This window comes from Eptatretus burgeri, chromosome 8, assembly GCF_056783735.1.
Source record: "Eptatretus burgeri isolate ZD-2024b chromosome 8, Ebu_testis_v1, whole genome shotgun sequence".
Classification (NCBI taxonomy): Eukaryota; Metazoa; Chordata; class Myxini; order Myxiniformes; family Myxinidae; genus Eptatretus; species Eptatretus burgeri.
The window spans coordinates 68,441,120-68,458,241 of NC_140968.1; the positions used below are offsets into that span (position 1 = coordinate 68,441,120).

Below are 17,122 nucleotides of genomic sequence, written 5' to 3' on the forward strand. Positions count from 1 at the left end.
GGGATTTCTTCGGCCCCAGCCTTGTGGCAGAAAGCCATGGATCAGGTTTGTATTGGCCTGCCCGCTCAGACTTACCTGGACGATGTGCTCATTGCGGGGAAAACGGCGGACGAGCACCTTGCGAACATTGCCCAAGTGCTGACAAAGCTAGAAGCGTGTGGCCTGCGCTTGAACAGGGACAAGTGCGCGTTCTTCAAGCAGCGCTTGGAATACCTTGGGCACATCATCACTCCGGAGGGGCTGTTGAAAGGTCCTCGGAAGGTGGAGGAGATTCAACACATGCCACTGCCTCGCGACAAGACGCAGCTGCGCTCGTTCATTGGTATGGCCCAGTATTGCCAAAGGTTCGTGCGCGGGCTCAGCTCACAACTTGCGCCGTTAACACGGTTTCTAAGGAAGGACGAGCGCTGGGCTTGGGGGCCTGCACACCAGGCGTCGTTCGACCGCGTCAAGCGGCTGCTCACAGAAGATACGGTCCTCGTGCACTATGAGCCTGCGCGTCCGCTCTTATTGGCATGCAACAGCTCTGCATATGGCATCGGGGCGGTGCTCTCCCACAGGATGGACGATGGTTCCGAGCGGCCTGTTTGTTTTGCATCCCGGACCCTGTCCGCAGCAGAGCGGGAATATGCCCAGATCGAGCGCAAGGCTCTCAGCCTCGTCTGGGGTGTGCGGAGGTTTCATCAATACCTGCTGGGGCGGCATTTCACTTTGCAGACGGATCACAAACCGCTTCAATTCATCCTGAGACCCGAAAGCGGGGTACCGGTGGTAGCAGCCGCGCGAATACAGCGGTGGTGTCTGTTTCTTGCTGCTTACGATTATGATATTCAGTTCCGAAGCACCGAGAAGCATGCTAACTGCGACGGGCTCTCACGCTTGCCGTGTGCAGAGGGTCCGGCTGCGTCTGAGTCGGCTGACCGGGTCGATGTGTTCGCGCTGGGCCAGGTCCAAAGCGGGCCGATCACAGCCAGACAGGTCGCGGTGGAATCGGCTCATGATCCGGTGCTCGCCCGTGTTGTCCAGGCGATTTCTACGAGGAATTGGAGCGATCTACCTTTGACACCGGCATTTCAACCTTTCATGTCGCGCGCATCGGAGCTGTCGTTGCTCCAATGGTGCGTTATGTGGGGAATGAGGATGGTGATTCCGCCGAAGTTCAGGCAGCGGTGTTTGGAAGAACTGCATGTCAGTCACCTTGGCGTCGTGAAGACCAAGAATCTTGCTCGTAGCCTGTTGTGGTGGCCGGGGTTGGACAAAGACATTGAGCAGTTGGTTAAGCGTTTCGCCACGTGTCAAACAGATGCTGATAACCCGCGTCGAGCCTCGGGGCTATGGCCGACCCCAGACGAGCCTGGAAGAGGGTCCATGTAGATTTTGCAGGGCCGGTTAATGGCAAAATGTTTTTGATTGTGATCGATGCATTCTCTAAATGGCCGGAGGTTGTAGTAATGCAGCATACATCAGCAAACATTACAGTAGAGAAACTGCGGACGATCTTTGCTAATAAAGGATTACCGGAGATCCTGGTCTCTGATAACGGTCCGCAGTTCATCGCAGGTGTATTTGATGAGTTTATGCGTCAAAATGGTATTCGACATCTAAGGTCCGCACCGTATCATCCTGAGACGAATGGGCAGGCTGAGTCGTTTGTTAAGATGTTGAAACGGGCTTTGCGCAGGGGGGGTGTTGCACCTGTGCAGACAGTGGTCGATGTCTTTTTGCTCCATTACAGGAATGCAATTCATCCTGTCACGGGTGATTCGCCTGCCATTCGTCTCTATGGACGGGCATTGCGGTCCAGACTGGATTTGCTGCGACCTGGAGGGTCTGGAAGTGGGGCGGTGTCACGTCCGACGCTGCTGCGCGGTTTCGATGTGGGACAGCGGGTAATGGTGCGCGATTATTTCCACGGTTCCAAATGGGTGCCGGCTGTGGTCTCTGTGCTACTGGGGCCAGCAAATTGCATGGTGCGGACTGATGGTGGGGAGGTGTGGAAGTGACACGTGGACCAAATGCATGATCGCTGTTCAGTGTCACCCCCCCACACCCCCCCGGGCCGAACGATGTGGTACCCCCACCTGTAATATCGCCGTGGCCAGACGTTGTATCGCTAGGGCCGGTTTTGCCGACGCCCAAGGGGTCTTCGCCTGATTCAGTCATGCCCGGGGACGTTGGGCAGGCTGGTCGGCCGGGGGCGGTTGTTATTGCGGATGGCGCGAGTCCGGCGAGGGTGTCACCTCGACCGAGCCGGGAGGCGTCTGAGCCTGGGCTGTCTGGTGGCGCTGCCCGTCCAAGGCGGGTCAGGGTGCGGCCGCGGTACTTGGAGGATTATGTTGATTGGTTTCGGTTGGTCATGTTATGATTGTCCTTTCATCATTTGACTTGTCATTTTACGAGGGGAGGAGTGTGCTGTATCACGTGATTGGGTTTTCGTATATCATGACTCGCCCGCTAGGGGTGGCAGGAATGTACATCCGGACGCGCGGTAATGCGGAGTTGATGCCAACACTCTTGCTTCTCGTGTTCCACTGCACCTCGTACACTATAATTAGAAGCAGCCTTGGGAATTGCCACGGTTAGCTATCTAAAAACCCCAACAAGGCAGAAAACCCCCTGGGGGAGGGGGACAAATGAAGTCGCTACAATTTCCGCCGTATGAGTCTTAGTCCCACTGGCAAGTCTGGTTGAGATTGGAAAATTTAGAACCGAATGCATTCCGGTCAGACAGACACCAAATTTGGCATTTTAGTATGATATTGACATTCTTGCATTTTTCACTTTTTCAACTTTTTACTATTACCTGATTCCCACTCATCTCTTTCTACAATATTCGATCAAACTGAATGTCCTGTTGGATTGGTTTTTTTTTTGATACAAGGAGTCGTCTCCATATTGTATGCAAAAACATTGCATTAAGACTCTTCTTCCTCCTTCATATTCTTCCCTTACTTCCTCCATAGCCTCATTCATCCATAGTCTCATCCTTCCTTCCTTCCATTTTTTGTTTGTTTGTCCTCCCCCCATGTCCCATCTGCATAATGTGTAAATAGTCCGTCATCATCCACTTCATTGACTGTTTGTCTATTCTGAAAGGAAGTCCCAATAAATACTAGTATTGCATCATTCATTCAGGTGAGCTGCGGCTGCACATGAAGAGTGATGTTCATATTGCCATCAGATTCATTGACCTTTGTGAATCGGTAATATGTATTAAATTTTGTTCTGAGCTTGGAAAAAGTTACAAAAAAACGCCTAAAATGCTGAAGCAAGCTTATGGGGTTATGAAATTCTCAAATTCTCAAATTCTCACTTGAATGATTTTAACATTGAGATGGGTAAAATAAATTAATTAATAGAATCACCCTCTATCATGAGGACCAAATGCACAGTGTATTTACTAATTGCTAACAATGAAGAAACTGTGTGAAAATATTATGGGACATGATCCATTGGCATCGTAAGATTAAATCTGAGACTGAAAAATTGACCCTGCATTAATGATACCCCAACAGCCATTGCAAAGCCTGTGTCCTGCATTCTAATTGTGAGACATCAGCCTTCCTCCCTTCGGCTATAAATAGTATGCAGCGTCATGAATATCGCTGTACTCATTGTACAGCCACATGCCATTTGTGAGGCATGATGTAATACAGTTTAATCAATTGCATCATTGTACTCCACTGTGTGCCGCAGTTCCTTTTGCCGTTTGAGTCGGGAAGATCCACCAACTATAGCTGCTTTTGGAACTGTGATTGTCGCTCATGTGATGATGTACAATGGTCTCACGCAGTTTTAAATGAAAAAAAAAAAACTTTCCTTCCTTTCATTTACTTACTGTAACCAAGCGTTTGTTTTGGACATTGGTTGAAGTCCATCGTATTTTCACAACCAATATTGCAGAAAGAATTGCAACAGTGTCATCTTTGTTTTCGTTTTGTTTTTCTTCTTAAACGTGATCTGATGTATTGCAGATTCAACCTTCTCTTCCTTTTGTCTGGTGGAGGAAAATTCAGTTACCAGGGTACCAAACGCTGGTTGGAGGATAACCTTGACCACACAGGTGTGTGCCTGAAATGTTGGTTTTTATCTCGTTCTGAGTTCCGACCACAAGACTAACCTGGTAACCCTCCCACAGACTCCAGCTGGCTGCAGGATTCTGTGGCGTTTGTGTTGTGCTTAGACACATTAGGCAGTAGTGATACTCTCAATGTCCACGTCTCAAGGCCACCACGGGATGGCACTCCCATCCAAGCTTTTCTGCAAGAGTTGGAGAAGGTCAGTCCTCTGCTATGGTATTGTGTCGTAGGAAAACCCCATCACATTCAGATACTACTTTATTTTGCACTTTTCTACTGTAATTCTTGCTTGAACAAAGCTCATAATTCCACTGCCTTCACCCCTTCCTAGGTATCATCTCATTACCCACCACTGCACATCACCCTTGTGCACAAGAAGATAAATCTTGCAGAAGAGCTGTTGTGCTGGGAACATGAACGGTTTGGCCTGCGACGGATTCCGGCGCTCTCAATTTCCCACCTTGACTCACCACATCGGAGGAGCCGTCATTCCATTCTTGATGTGGGGTCAGTGGAAGCAGAACTTTTAAAGACTATAAGCTTGTATTGGTTTAGTTTATCATTTTGATTGTTGTAGAGAAACATGGAGATTTGAAGTTTCTCCAGCTTACTGACTGCTTCATTATCCCCCACCAACCAACGAAGTTGGCGGGGGATATAGAAATGGGTTCCGTCCGTCCGTCCGTCACATTTCGTTTCCGGAGCTTAACTACAAATCCCCTCAAGATATCTTTACGAAATTTGGTACACATATCAAGCAAGTGGTGAACTCGTGCCTTTTGATGTTTACAGATTTAAAAATATATATATATATTTTACAATGGCGGGGGATATTGAAGACTTTGTCTTCAATGGATGCAAGTGTGCAGTTGGGGGGCAGGGGGGGAGGAGCAGACGTAGAAAGAGGTGGAGATACAGACACAGAGAGCTGATGGAGAGAGAGAGAGATAGAGAGAGAAAAAGAAGGTGAGGGTAGAGATGATGATAAGTGTGAGGGGGAGGGGCTGGATGAGGGTTGGGTGGAGGGAGAGACCGGTGGAGTGGGGGATGGGCGAGTGGACGGAGATACATGGACGAGTTGCTGGTTGTGTCAGATTTATGGGGAGAGGGAAAAACCCAAGTAGTGAAGGATATTGCATCACCTGTTTACCATGTCATCATCAATACATTATATTAATGTCACCGGATTTCTCCGTCCGTCCTGCTGTCACTCTTTTTGCTGTAACATGGCATTAGTTCTAGTGGACGTGCAGGTCATCCCAGCATCCAGCACTCTACCCACCTCTACGGACATGCATGTCATCCCGGCATTCAGCACTCAAACTTACCCGTCGCTTCGCTGATGGCAGTTGAACAGCATGACCCATATAATCTGACTACATGACATCTGTAGGTGACGGGCTGAATGCCAGATGTTAGCCTTCAGGATGACCAATTTAGTAAGATGGCAATGTAGTAAGACGGCGTTAGGCCTGGAATGTGGTTATGGCATTGCATCTAATGCTGGGCTCGGCCTTTACGGCAATGTATCATTCATATCTGATGTTGGCTTAATGGTTAGGGTGGCGGGCTTTGGATCCTAGGGTCCTGAGTTCAAATCCCGTTCAGCTGTTGAATTAATACCAGGTGGGGTTAACTCGGCCTGTCATCCTTCCGAGGTCTGCAAAATGAGTGCCAGCTTGCTGGTATACTGTGTCGGGGTGGTGACCCATCCAGGATTGTGCCCAATAGCCCAGGAGACTGCTTAACCAGCACCAACGCTCTGCTCAGAGTGAGGTCCCAATATGTATATATATATATATATATATATATATATATATATATATATATATATATATATATATATATATATATATATATATATATATGTCTCTCTCTTTCTCTCTATTAATTATTCATGACTCGATGAGAATTGTATTTTTCCACTTGAAAAGAAAATTACGTGATGTCTGATCCTTGGGAACATCAAATTTGTAATGCTGTTTTTTTGGCAAATAAGTGTGCGTATTACTAAAATGAAGGCCGAGTTGATAGTGGTAAACAAAATGTTTCTGGAATCAAAAAACTTCAAATGTTCACTTGATAAACTGTATAAATACAATGGTCACAATTAACTTTCAAATGTGACAAAAATAAGCTCCCAAAGCTGCTCAAAATGAAGTTGTTTTTTTTTGTTTTGTTTTTTTTCAATCGTTTAGTTTTACATTTAACGATTCAATGACATCATGTGTCCAAGTAGCATTATTCATCAATAATTTGTCAAAATAATAAAAATAATGTGCTTATTTCAATCACATTTGAAAGTTCAATGTGGCCATTATATTTATTAGTGGTGTATAATTTTTTTTTTTTTTTTTTTTTACCATTTATATGAGTAATTTAATATCCTTGTAAACAGGATTCAAAGTTTTGGTGAAAATACTTGTATACATTCTTTATACACCATAAACTGACAATGACCCGATACACTTTGGGTGAAAAATCTGGGGACCGGCGACCTTAGGGGTAGGGTTGGATATCGAGTAATAAAACTAAGGTAAAGAGCTGCACACTACACACATTTCCCATCTCTAGGGAGCCTCGCCTTGCTAAAAACCACAATTAGCCGAGCTCCCTCTGACTGATACCGACCAACCCCATTGGCTCATTGGCAAATACAGGTGTTACGGTTGGGGAAATTCACATTACACCACACAGATGCCAACCCTCCCGATTTCATCGGGAGGCTTCCGAAAATTCACCCAAACTCCTGCCCTTACGATCACTATCCTTATCCTCCCGAAATTTTGATATTTTTGCACTGTTCACTAATCACTTCGAAGTTACCGAAGTAATCGACTTCGAAGTTACCGATGCTTCAAGCCCTCGATGTTGATTACGAAATGGCAGAAAAGAAGCTTACGAAGACCAAGAAATGGTCTCAGAAGTACAAGACCGAATACAGTCTCCAATACCCGTGTATTCAAAAGTCTGAAAGAGGAATTCATCATGCGTATTGTACAGTATGCAGCGTTGATATTTCAGTTGAGCACGGAGGTCGCGATGATATTCGGAAGCACGTTGGAAGCAAACGGCACACAGACATTGCAAAGGAGAGATCTTCGAGCACGAGTACCGGTACACTTCTGAATTATTTCACCAAACAAGGGACAAGCGAGGAAGAGGATGTTACCCGAGCGGAACTTCTCTTTAGTGGATTTATTGTGGAACATAACTTGCCCATATCAGTCTCAGATCATGCTGGACCTCTATTTCAAAAGATGTTTCCAGATTCAAAAGTTGCTTCAAAGTATGGATGTGCAAGAACAAAAACTTCAGCAATAATTGGTGAGTTGTCAAATGTTACTGCTTCATCTATTGCCGATATTGCTAGACTAGCTCCATTTAGCCTAGCTACAGACGGTAGCAATGACAGTGGTGAGGCCCAGCTATATCCTGTCCTGATTTCGTACTATGACAACAGTGCTGGGATTGTGAAGCAAGCTTTGCTAAGTTTGCCTGCGTGCAAACAAGATTCCACTGGAGAAAACATTTTCAAACTGCTTGATCATGAGTTCAGTGACAGGAAAATTCCGTGGGGAAATTGTGTTTCCTTTTGTGCTGATAATGCCTCTGTCATGGTGGGCAAGCACAAAGGAGTCGCTGCTTATATCCACAAACAAAATCCAGAGTGCTACATCATGGGATGCCCTTGCCATATGATGCACAATACGGCCAAGAAGGCGGCTCAGGCCTTACCCATTGAATTAGATGACTTTCTCATCGATATTTACTACTACTTGGACAAAAGTAGTAAACGCGTCAAAGGAGTGAAAGCACTGCAAGAACTCTGTGATGCCCCGACACACAAGATTCTGAAGCATGTCGCAACAAGGTGGCTGTCCCTTGGTCAGTGCCTAGACAGGCTGATTGAACAGTGGGAGCCACTTCGCCTCTTCTTCAAAGAAGAAGTACGAAGAAAAAATGCAACCAACTGTAGCCAAGACTCTAACAACGAGCAAGAAGGACGGCACTGTATCTACTGCCAGTACTGGCACTGCAGGATCAAGCACTAGTGGAGCAGCATTCACCACTACCACTGCAGTATCTGCTGCGAAGAAGACAGCAGGGACAGCACCAAAACCAATGCTGAGAGCAGGTAGCATCACCGGCCCTTCATCACGTTCATCTACAAAGCAGATCCCTTCAGAGTCGAGAAAGACTGTGATAGTCCCATCTACAGGCAAAGAAGGACCCAAGTTAAGTTCTGCTTTTGCCAAATCACTTGATAGAAGCTCAGCAAAACCTTCGAATCAGAGGTCTTCTTCCTTGGCTGCACCTACCTCAAGCTCTCTCCTCAAACGTAAAATTGGATCTGGTACTACGAGTCTGACCTCTTCTGCTGGCAGTAAACGCAAGTGTGATCGCCCTGCGGCTAAGTGTACTAAGAGTTCTACAACTAAAAGCGCATCTTCCTCAAACACTGTGCAGGAATCTAGAGAAAAACGTGTCAACAGGATGTTCTTGTCTCCACAAACAAAACTATTGTTTCTTCCTTCGATATGCTAACAAGCTTTTTGAGAAGGGGAATCTTCTGCTCCAAAGAGACGAACCCTGTATTCATCTCCTGCACGGAGAATTGAATGGTCTTCTGAAAGATATCTTCGTACGGTTTTTGAAACCATCGGTGTCATCGGTTCCTCTGGTAAATTTACCCTTCTCTGACAGAAATCATCAGAAGAATGATGAGGACCTCATGATTGGGAACGATGCCAAACTGTATATAAGGGAACAAAGGAGTCTCAAGAAATCCACCTTCACTCTGAGTGAGTCAGACATCCAAGGTTTCTTCAGTGCAGTTTGCTCATATTATGTGAAAGCCTGCAATTACATCTTCAAAACCTGGCCGCTAGATGATGAATTAGCCAAGCATGCTCAGGTGCTGGATGTTAAGCTACACCAAGAAGTGGGGTTTGACTGTGTGGAGTTTTTCATCAAGAAATTCCCCTGTCTGTTCAGTGGCGGTGATAGTGACATAGACAGTCTTGAGAGTGAATTCGCTCACTACCAGGCAGACGCCTCCATAGCTACAATTGCTACTGAGACAGTGAGAGTGGATGAGCAGTGGCATCGGATTTCACAGCTCACAGATCCCTGCACTGGTGCCAAGAAGTATCCTAATTTGAGCAAAGTGATGAAGGGAATCTTGGTCATTCCTCATTCGAACGCATCATGTGAGCGGGCACTCAGTCTTGTACGGAAGAATCATACTGAATTTCGTCCCAATTTGAGTGTCAAAACCCTGGAAGCTCTCTTAATTGAAAAACTAGCTCATAGCACCTGTTGCTACCAGAGAGAATACAGCAAAGACATAATCAGAAAGGCTAAAAGAGCCACACAGCTGTCACTCAGCAAAGCTGCCATGGAAAAAGCAAGCAGCAGTAGTACCAGCCAGTAAGGTAAGAAAAATATTGCTTCTTTTGTGCTTTTTGTTAATCTTTGATTGTCCCCTAACTTACTAATATTAACATACATGTAACATTAAAAAGTGCACAATTTTCCCCTTTTTTTGTTTAAAAAGTGGGAATTCTTAATATGTTAAATGCTCCAAAATAGGGCTCAGAGGGCACTAGAGAGCGTCTAGAACCCCAGAGCTTCCAGGGCCCTAAGGCGGGCCCTGGACCCCGCCGCAAGGGTCGAGCGCTCCGCGCTCGAGATGTGCGCTTCGCGCACATTATTTGGTGTCGGTTGAAAATCCTCCCTAATTCTGATTTCCAAAAGTTGGCATCTCTGACACCATGAAGGGGCCCGTAGGTGAGATATCTCGAAGTACATGTGTAGTTAGCCCCAAATCCGTTGTCTCGAGGGGATTTATGTGATTCATTCGGGCTGCGACGCTTTGAGATAGCTGTTTTCTGTTCTATCTTATTTTGAACCAAGCACGTCTCAACCGCCATCACACAACAACCACCTTAACCACCACGTCAGCCATTGTCACCAACTACAACCACGCTCCAACCCTCAGACAACAACAACAACGCCAACAGCCACGACCTTCACCTTCACAACTCAATCCCGCAAACATCGCATCACCGTCATTCCCAAACGGCACCATAACCATCAAACCACCACCGATAAACCCTCCACCACCCTCACCTCTCTCCTTCTACAGCCATTCCTGCACCACCTGTGAACACTGAGCGTCGGGCTGTCTTGGGCTCGTTCAGCGATACGCACTGAGCCGCGAGCGCAAAATAGCGGCCTTTCCGAGGGAGAATTCGGATCAAGAACGCTACACGCCCACTTCTGATCCATCCAATTAGCAAGCGCGGAGCGGCTTGGCCCCGCCTCCAGGCGTGTCTGTGTGAAATCGATATATGCAAATTCTAGGATCAGGGGAGGTTCACGCCCACTTTTCCTCCGTCCAATTGGCGAGCGTGGCTCCGCCCCCGAGGTCATCCTGATCCGGATATTTGCATATTGTTTTCTCCTGCTGGCCTATAAAACGGCGAGCGCAAGGCGAATCGTGGCAGAGTGTGGCAGTAGCAGTGTGTGTCGGCAGGGCAGAATGAGTCGAGTCATCGGTGTGGCAGAGAGTGGAGTCGGGTGGCGAAGTGATCGGTGTGGCATCGAGTTGGGTTCTGCAGTTGGCTGAGGAGAGTTGCGGGAAGAAGCAAAGGAGCTCGGGTCCGAGGCGAGAAGGACGGCGGTCGGCGACGAGGTCGCGGTGTGAGATCGCTCGTCGCGGGACCCAAGCCAGCCAGCCATTCTCTTCCCCCAGGGCATCAACAATTCCCCCTTTCACCCACGCTGAGATAGTGCAAAAAGGGGGCCCCGTTCCCACCCCACTCCAAACGTCGTGCCAACGAAACCCGCCAAGGAGCACGGAGTCGGGGCACAGCCACGCGGCCACATCTGCGGCTCATCCGCCAACACGTCACGAGGACGCGGGTAGAACCCCCCCGGTCTCACGGACCTGGCCGCTCCTCCAGGTCACGTGCACATATTGGCCTCCAGGCCTGTCTGTCCCCTTGTCTATGAGGGTGGCTTCTTTCCTTTGCTTTTGAGTAAATGTGTGTTGGCGCCGTCTGTAAAGTAGAACTGTATAAGTGTTGCCGTGTGTACACGTATTCGGTAGTAACTCTGCGTCATTGTTTCTTTTGCTTTAACTGCTATATGTGCATTTTGACTGTTTGGCTGCATATGTGTGCTTTCCGTGTGTCGCGTATTAAATGTGCATTGTGTGAATTGTTTTCCCGTTTCGCTTCGTCTTTTCTTTATTGACCCTCCATCCTGCTTCACGTAAAGGGTTCGTAGTGGGCTTAATACACCCGGTAATTAATCTGAACCATCCACGTCGGCGATAACACCGCTCGGTTATCCCGATAGCACGGAACGGGCCACCCAAGCGGCCCGTGTCCAGAGTCTACCTGCGACGAGGTGCGATCGCCCGGTCGACCATTCGCGCAGGTACTTAGGTAGATCGAATTTGGCGAGCAACCCTATCCTGCGCGGGTGGGCAATTGGCATGGTCGTGGTGAGGTTAAACCCCCACCTGTGACTAGCTCCTGGCGTTGGTCCGAGAGGGTCATGACTGAATTGTCCGTCCGGTGGGCGACGTGCCGCGATTCGAGTCACGTGGCCGTCCGCACGCCGGCGGGCGCGATTTCGCAACACAGGCATAAAAAAGTCTGATGAAAAATTTGCAATGATGCCAAGAAGTTCTCTGATTGAGTGAATGTGACTGGATAATAAATTCTCTTACATTTCAGGTGAAACTGAGTAGATCTTTACTCTTGTCATTCAGAGAAGAAATGAACTGGATGAAGCTGATCAATAGGGGATGCTTTTACGTTAACCTCGATACACAACTCCTCGTTTACTTTGCACTTCTAACTGAACTCGAGTTCGTTTTTGTTTGCATTTTCTTGTGTCCCAGATCTATTATTTTTTCCTTGAAGCAATATCTGTGGTTTCTGATTTGAGATGCCTGTCCACGGATACGACACCTGCTGGTGTTTAATTGGCTTCCAACAGGACAAATCAATTATTTGTCATCTGGTTTGAATTTCCCCTTTTTCTAACTTTTTAATATCTGACGAGCAGAATGTCCATTGTTACAATGGCAATATTGTCTGAAGGTTGGACGTAAAGCTGAGTTTGGCATTTCAACCATGAAGTTTCGGTAATATAATTTTGTTGCCCTTCTTTCCTTCAACCCCTTTTCCTTCCATTTCAACAACCACTTGCTCGCAGCTCCAAGGTCAATGTGAAGCGCTTGACACGAAACGTCAAAGTCGTGGCAGAAGCTTTGGCACATTACTTGTATAACCTCACTGGAAAGGTGAGCAATTCAGATTAGGAGGGTGGGACCTGGTGTTGCTGTGATTTGGATGCCGATTTAGGGCAATTAAAAAAAAAAACATTTTGCAGTACTTTTTTTTTTAACCCCCCCCCCCCTTTTCTCATGGTAGGAAACAACAGAAGATTTTGAAATCTTCACTGAGGAGATGGTGAGTCAGAGTGCTTTGCCTGCTTGTCAGCATTGGTATCCTGAAGTGCATGACAACTTCCTTCAGTACCATGTAGCAAAGATCTGTGAATGATACTGCATTTTTCAGAAGTCCCCTGCCCCCATATCCCCGTGATTATTGAAATTGTGGGATCATTTGTTGTTGTGGGTGCATCTGCCAGGGTGTTCGTGAGAATGAGCTTGAGGCACAGTTAGAATGGCTGTCACGTGAGGCACGAGCTGCTCAGCTTGTCCAGCCAGATGTGGGTCTGCTGCCTTCCCTTGAAGCCATTATGAACCGGCACCTTCATGACGTCCACAGACATACAGCCAGAGCTGACAAAAGGTAGGATGGGCCCTGTAGCTCCAGGAAGCCTTCCTTCTTCCATGATGATTGAGCTGGATAACTTGAGGAATTTAAAGTGGGGTGTGGGGATTAGAAGCACTTTTGAAGCAGAAAAGATGTTCTGTCAGTTGATAAATCTGTTGTGGATTCAATCACAATATAGTGGGGTGCAAAAGTACGAGTCCAGTGGGAAATTAATTTTTTGAGATGTGATAACATGAAACCAAAAGCACTTTCAACGGATTTCAGTGAACTCTTAAGGATACAACATTCATTATCACAGGAAAATTTTATGTCTTTATGTATAATCAATACATAAAGTTTGAAAATAAAATAATCAATACAGATTGATTTAATTAGTTTATGGATTATGTTTGCCCAACAGTATTGTAATGCTCTCCAGAGCAGAGTCAGACTGCTCACACAAATTTTATTTTTCTCTCAAATATACTCACCCTTCATTTATTCTGTTAAGACAAAGTGTCAGTCAATGATAACGATAATAAACTATAATGGCACTCGGTAGAGCGCATACCTCCACCAGACTGAAAAGTTTACGTTTTGTATCCCACTGATAGGCCGGATCTACATCCGGACCTAAACCAAAATCTAATTGGATTTTTCTTGTCACACCCAATGTGTCCACCTCAATTCATCCAAATCCGTCCACAAGTTTTTGAAATATTGTACTCTATATCATGTTTGGCCCCATCTCTCAATGGGAAGAATCACTTAAAAAATTCAAGTATCCCGATCTTCACCAACATCTCATCAATTTGTCCTCGTCACACACCCAACCTGCCCTCCAACTTTCATCTGATTCCGTCCATAACTACATTTGAGATATCGTGCGATGATATCGTTTTTGGCCTTATCTCTCAATGGCAGAAGTAACTTTAAAAATATCCAATCCAGATCTTCACCAAAATCTAATCGATTCGTCCTTCTCACACACCCAACCTGTCCACCAAATTTTGTCTGAATCTGTCCTTAACTTTTTTGAGCTATCCTGCTCACTGACTGACAGACAAACAGACGGGTGAAAATTTAACCTCCGTCCACCTTTGGTGGATAAAGTAATTGAAGAATATGGGTACATATCTTCAATATTATGACAAATTCGTCTTTGAAATCATGATTTGAGAAGGCTTGGCTTTGAGTTAAGTGGATTTGTACTTTTGCACCCAACTTTATGTTCTGCAACAATCGTGGTTATTGACTTCTCGCCTCATCTTTCACCAGAGAACCGGAGTTTCTTTTCTATGACCAACTTACACAGGTGATCAATGCATACAGGTGAGTGCAAGAAAGACGGTGGTTGTGCCATTTGGCACTCTCGGATAAAGTTTGTGTTGGGTTTTGACACTCTTTGGTAAATTTCCACCATGTACAATACAGAGCATGTGAAGTTACTTTTGTGGTGTGCAGAGTGAAACCTGCCATATTTGACCTCATCCTAGCACTCTGCATTGCCGGATACCTGGGAATTGTGTACATAGCTGTCCAGGTGAGAATTCACTGTAGCTTGCACGAGTCATCTCAAGAGAGTAGTTTTGTGATCACACTTGCATAGTTTGAAGGCAAGATGCCAGAAAGCTCCAGTAATATTGCTCCAGTCATGTTTAGCACAATATTTTACTGTGATGCCACTTCCTTTGATTATTTATCTGCATCCTTCAATTTCCTCTCAGCCATTTTTTTTTTTTTACCCCCATCCTCCTGCTCCACAGAATGTGAACCTTGTATTTGATAGCTTAAGAAGGTTCAACTTGAGGCTAAAACAGCAATGAAAATGAAAGTCATAAGAAGCCTTTCGGTGGGTGGTTCATTCAGAGATGGAATCCCACCGCATACTCTCGTGCACTGTGAAAGACTCTTTGCATGAATGAAGTTCGGGCCCATGGTCACGTCCTATTTCCTACCTTCCTGATTCTGCCGTCACAGCAAACAACTGCGAACCAATGTTTCTTTCATTCTCACCCCCCTTCCCCCCCCCTCCATTTTTTTTTCAGCCAGTACAGAACACCAAAATGATTATCAGTTGTACAGGTAAAATGAATTCTGATGTTGGTTTGTATAAAAAGGCAAAGTTGGTCATCAGAATGCAAATTGTTCAGTGTTAGGTTGGGGAGCTGAAATGATTTATTAATTTTAGGAGTACGATGATTTTTTTTTTTAGTTGTAATTATTCATTCGATCTCTAAATGGAAAGCGTGTCCACAAATGGAATGGCATTCGCAGTCAGACAATCGTGCCCTGCCGCTTTCTTCATTGCTCGTTCTCTCCCCCTCTACCCTGCCCCCTCTCGTTTTTGCTACTTGGCTGGCTGGGTTTTTGGATAGCTGCTACAAATTTAATATCGATCCTTTTAAGTTTCTTATTTTTTCCCTCCGGCTGGTGGTGGTGGCAGTACTGATTGGGCAGTGGTCATGAAAATGCATGTTTGTTTTGTTTTTGCATCACCCAGGGATTCTGCTCGAGCAGAAAATGTGAATCGGTAAATTTGATTTCCCCGTCGTATGCGTGAACAGTTGTGATTGAGCTTGGACCTTGCATTTTGTGACTAATAAAAATAAAAAGGTTTGTGCTTTTTCCAAGAAGTGTATTTATTCGCAAGCAAACTTGTGCCAGAATCTTTGATTGGGAAATAATTAAAACAGGGCAGCATCTGTGGAAATGAGATGGGTTGAGCTTTTCTTTTTTTGTTGTTTTTAAAAAAACTTTTGGTATGACTATCAAGGACCGATTTACAAAGAGGGGGCTTGCAGAGAAAGTAACAAAATAAGTTTGGATTATGTATAAGCATACATACCTGGGTTAGTTTGTGGTTGAAGCATACTGATGCAAGTCACATCATGTATTTAGCTATGAGGCTGCCTCACCTTTTGGGTGTCTGCAATATCACTCTGACCCAACTTGTCATTATCATCATGCACCATGCTCTATGCAGTGCCATTTCTGCAGAAGCAGTTTCTTGGCTTGGGTTGCAATCTCGGACAGATCATCTCTTCGGTACAGCATCCTCGACTGAGTGTGCAGGAATTTGTAATTTATTGATGAGCAATTGGTATGTGTGCAGGAATTTGAGCAATAGCTCACCTACTCTTCAGGAAGGACAGCGTGGGATCTTTAATTTCCACCAACTAATGCTACCAGATGGGACAACCAGTTTGACATCCAGCCAAGAGACAACACATATATTGATGAATCGCCCTGCCCGTGAAACACCAGGGTGTCAGTTTATAGCTGGGTCGAGATTCAAACCCAGGTTGGACAACTCAGATGCAGATGCACATACCTCTTAGCTATTTTGTTGGTCCACCCAATTTGTCATGATGCTTGTATCACCTATTGACATTGAATCTCATGGTATTGCACAAGTTAGTTATTTATTTATTTTCAGATTGTGTAATATTTTATAAATAATTTGAGGGGTTACCCAGTGCTGCCTGGTCAGTTGAGCTTTTCCCACCTGGGGTTTTGGAACGTTTTGGACATTGAAAAGCGATGGAGTTATTGGCCTCATGGTGGTTACCTTTCACCTGCAGGCCGACGACAGCACCGCCTGACCCCACAACCCAATATAGACGTCACAGCAGACTTTTGTGGCCTCAATAAGGACATCAAGGCCAATCTGTGGTAGCTTAAAACCTTGCCCATATTCTGAAGTCCCTACACCCAAAATGTAAAGCCTCTCGGAGCTCCGGTTTGGCCGTGAAAGAGTAACACATAAAAATGTTTGGTTTGGCCGTGAAAGAGTAACACTTTTGAAAATATAACATTTTATAGCTTTCAATGCACAACATGCTGGAACCCCAATATTGTTCCCCCCCCCCCATGCAGCGCTGTATATCCTACCCAAGCTGGGTCACCCGATCAAGATCGGGTTATTTAGACTTTAATAAACCAGCAAGAAGGTTGATGTTTAAAACTGTTGCAAAAATTAACCAGTGCACCATGGAAGTTGGTGTGCCGAAGAGATGATCTGTCCAGGATTGCAACCCAAGCCAAGAAACTGCTTCTGCAGAACTGGCACTGCATAGAGTATGGTGCATGATGATAATGACAAGTTGGGTAAGAGTGATATTGCAGACATCCAAAAGGTGAGGCAGCCTCATGAGCTAAATACATGATGTGACTTACATCAGTATGCTTCAACAACAACTTACACATTGTGTAAGCAAACGAACCGTGTTTCCCCATTGT

At 45.7% G+C, this 17,122-nt stretch overlaps 1 protein-coding gene across 6 annotated transcripts in view; it reads left to right on the forward strand.

Annotated features, from left to right (window-relative positions):
* The window catches only part of NCLN (nicalin), a 45,275-nt gene extending 29,776 nt beyond the window's left edge, over positions 1–15,499 (forward strand). For all 6 annotated transcript variants that reach the window (XM_085892429.1, XM_085892428.1, XM_085892430.1 and 3 more), the window contains 9 exons: positions 3,975–4,063; positions 4,139–4,278; positions 4,411–4,586; positions 12,315–12,402; positions 12,533–12,571; positions 12,753–12,916; positions 14,159–14,212; positions 14,345–14,423; positions 14,647–15,499. In XM_085892429.1, the coding sequence (XP_085748555.1) occupies positions 3,975–4,063; positions 4,139–4,278; positions 4,411–4,586; positions 12,315–12,402; positions 12,533–12,571; positions 12,753–12,916; positions 14,159–14,212; positions 14,345–14,423; positions 14,647–14,706 (889 nt within the window). In that variant the 3' untranslated portion in view covers positions 14,707–15,499. The remainder of the gene's footprint in view (positions 1–3,974; positions 4,064–4,138; positions 4,279–4,410; positions 4,587–12,314; positions 12,403–12,532; positions 12,572–12,752; positions 12,917–14,158; positions 14,213–14,344; positions 14,424–14,646) is intronic.
* Positions 15,500–17,122: the final 1,623 nt, after the last annotated feature.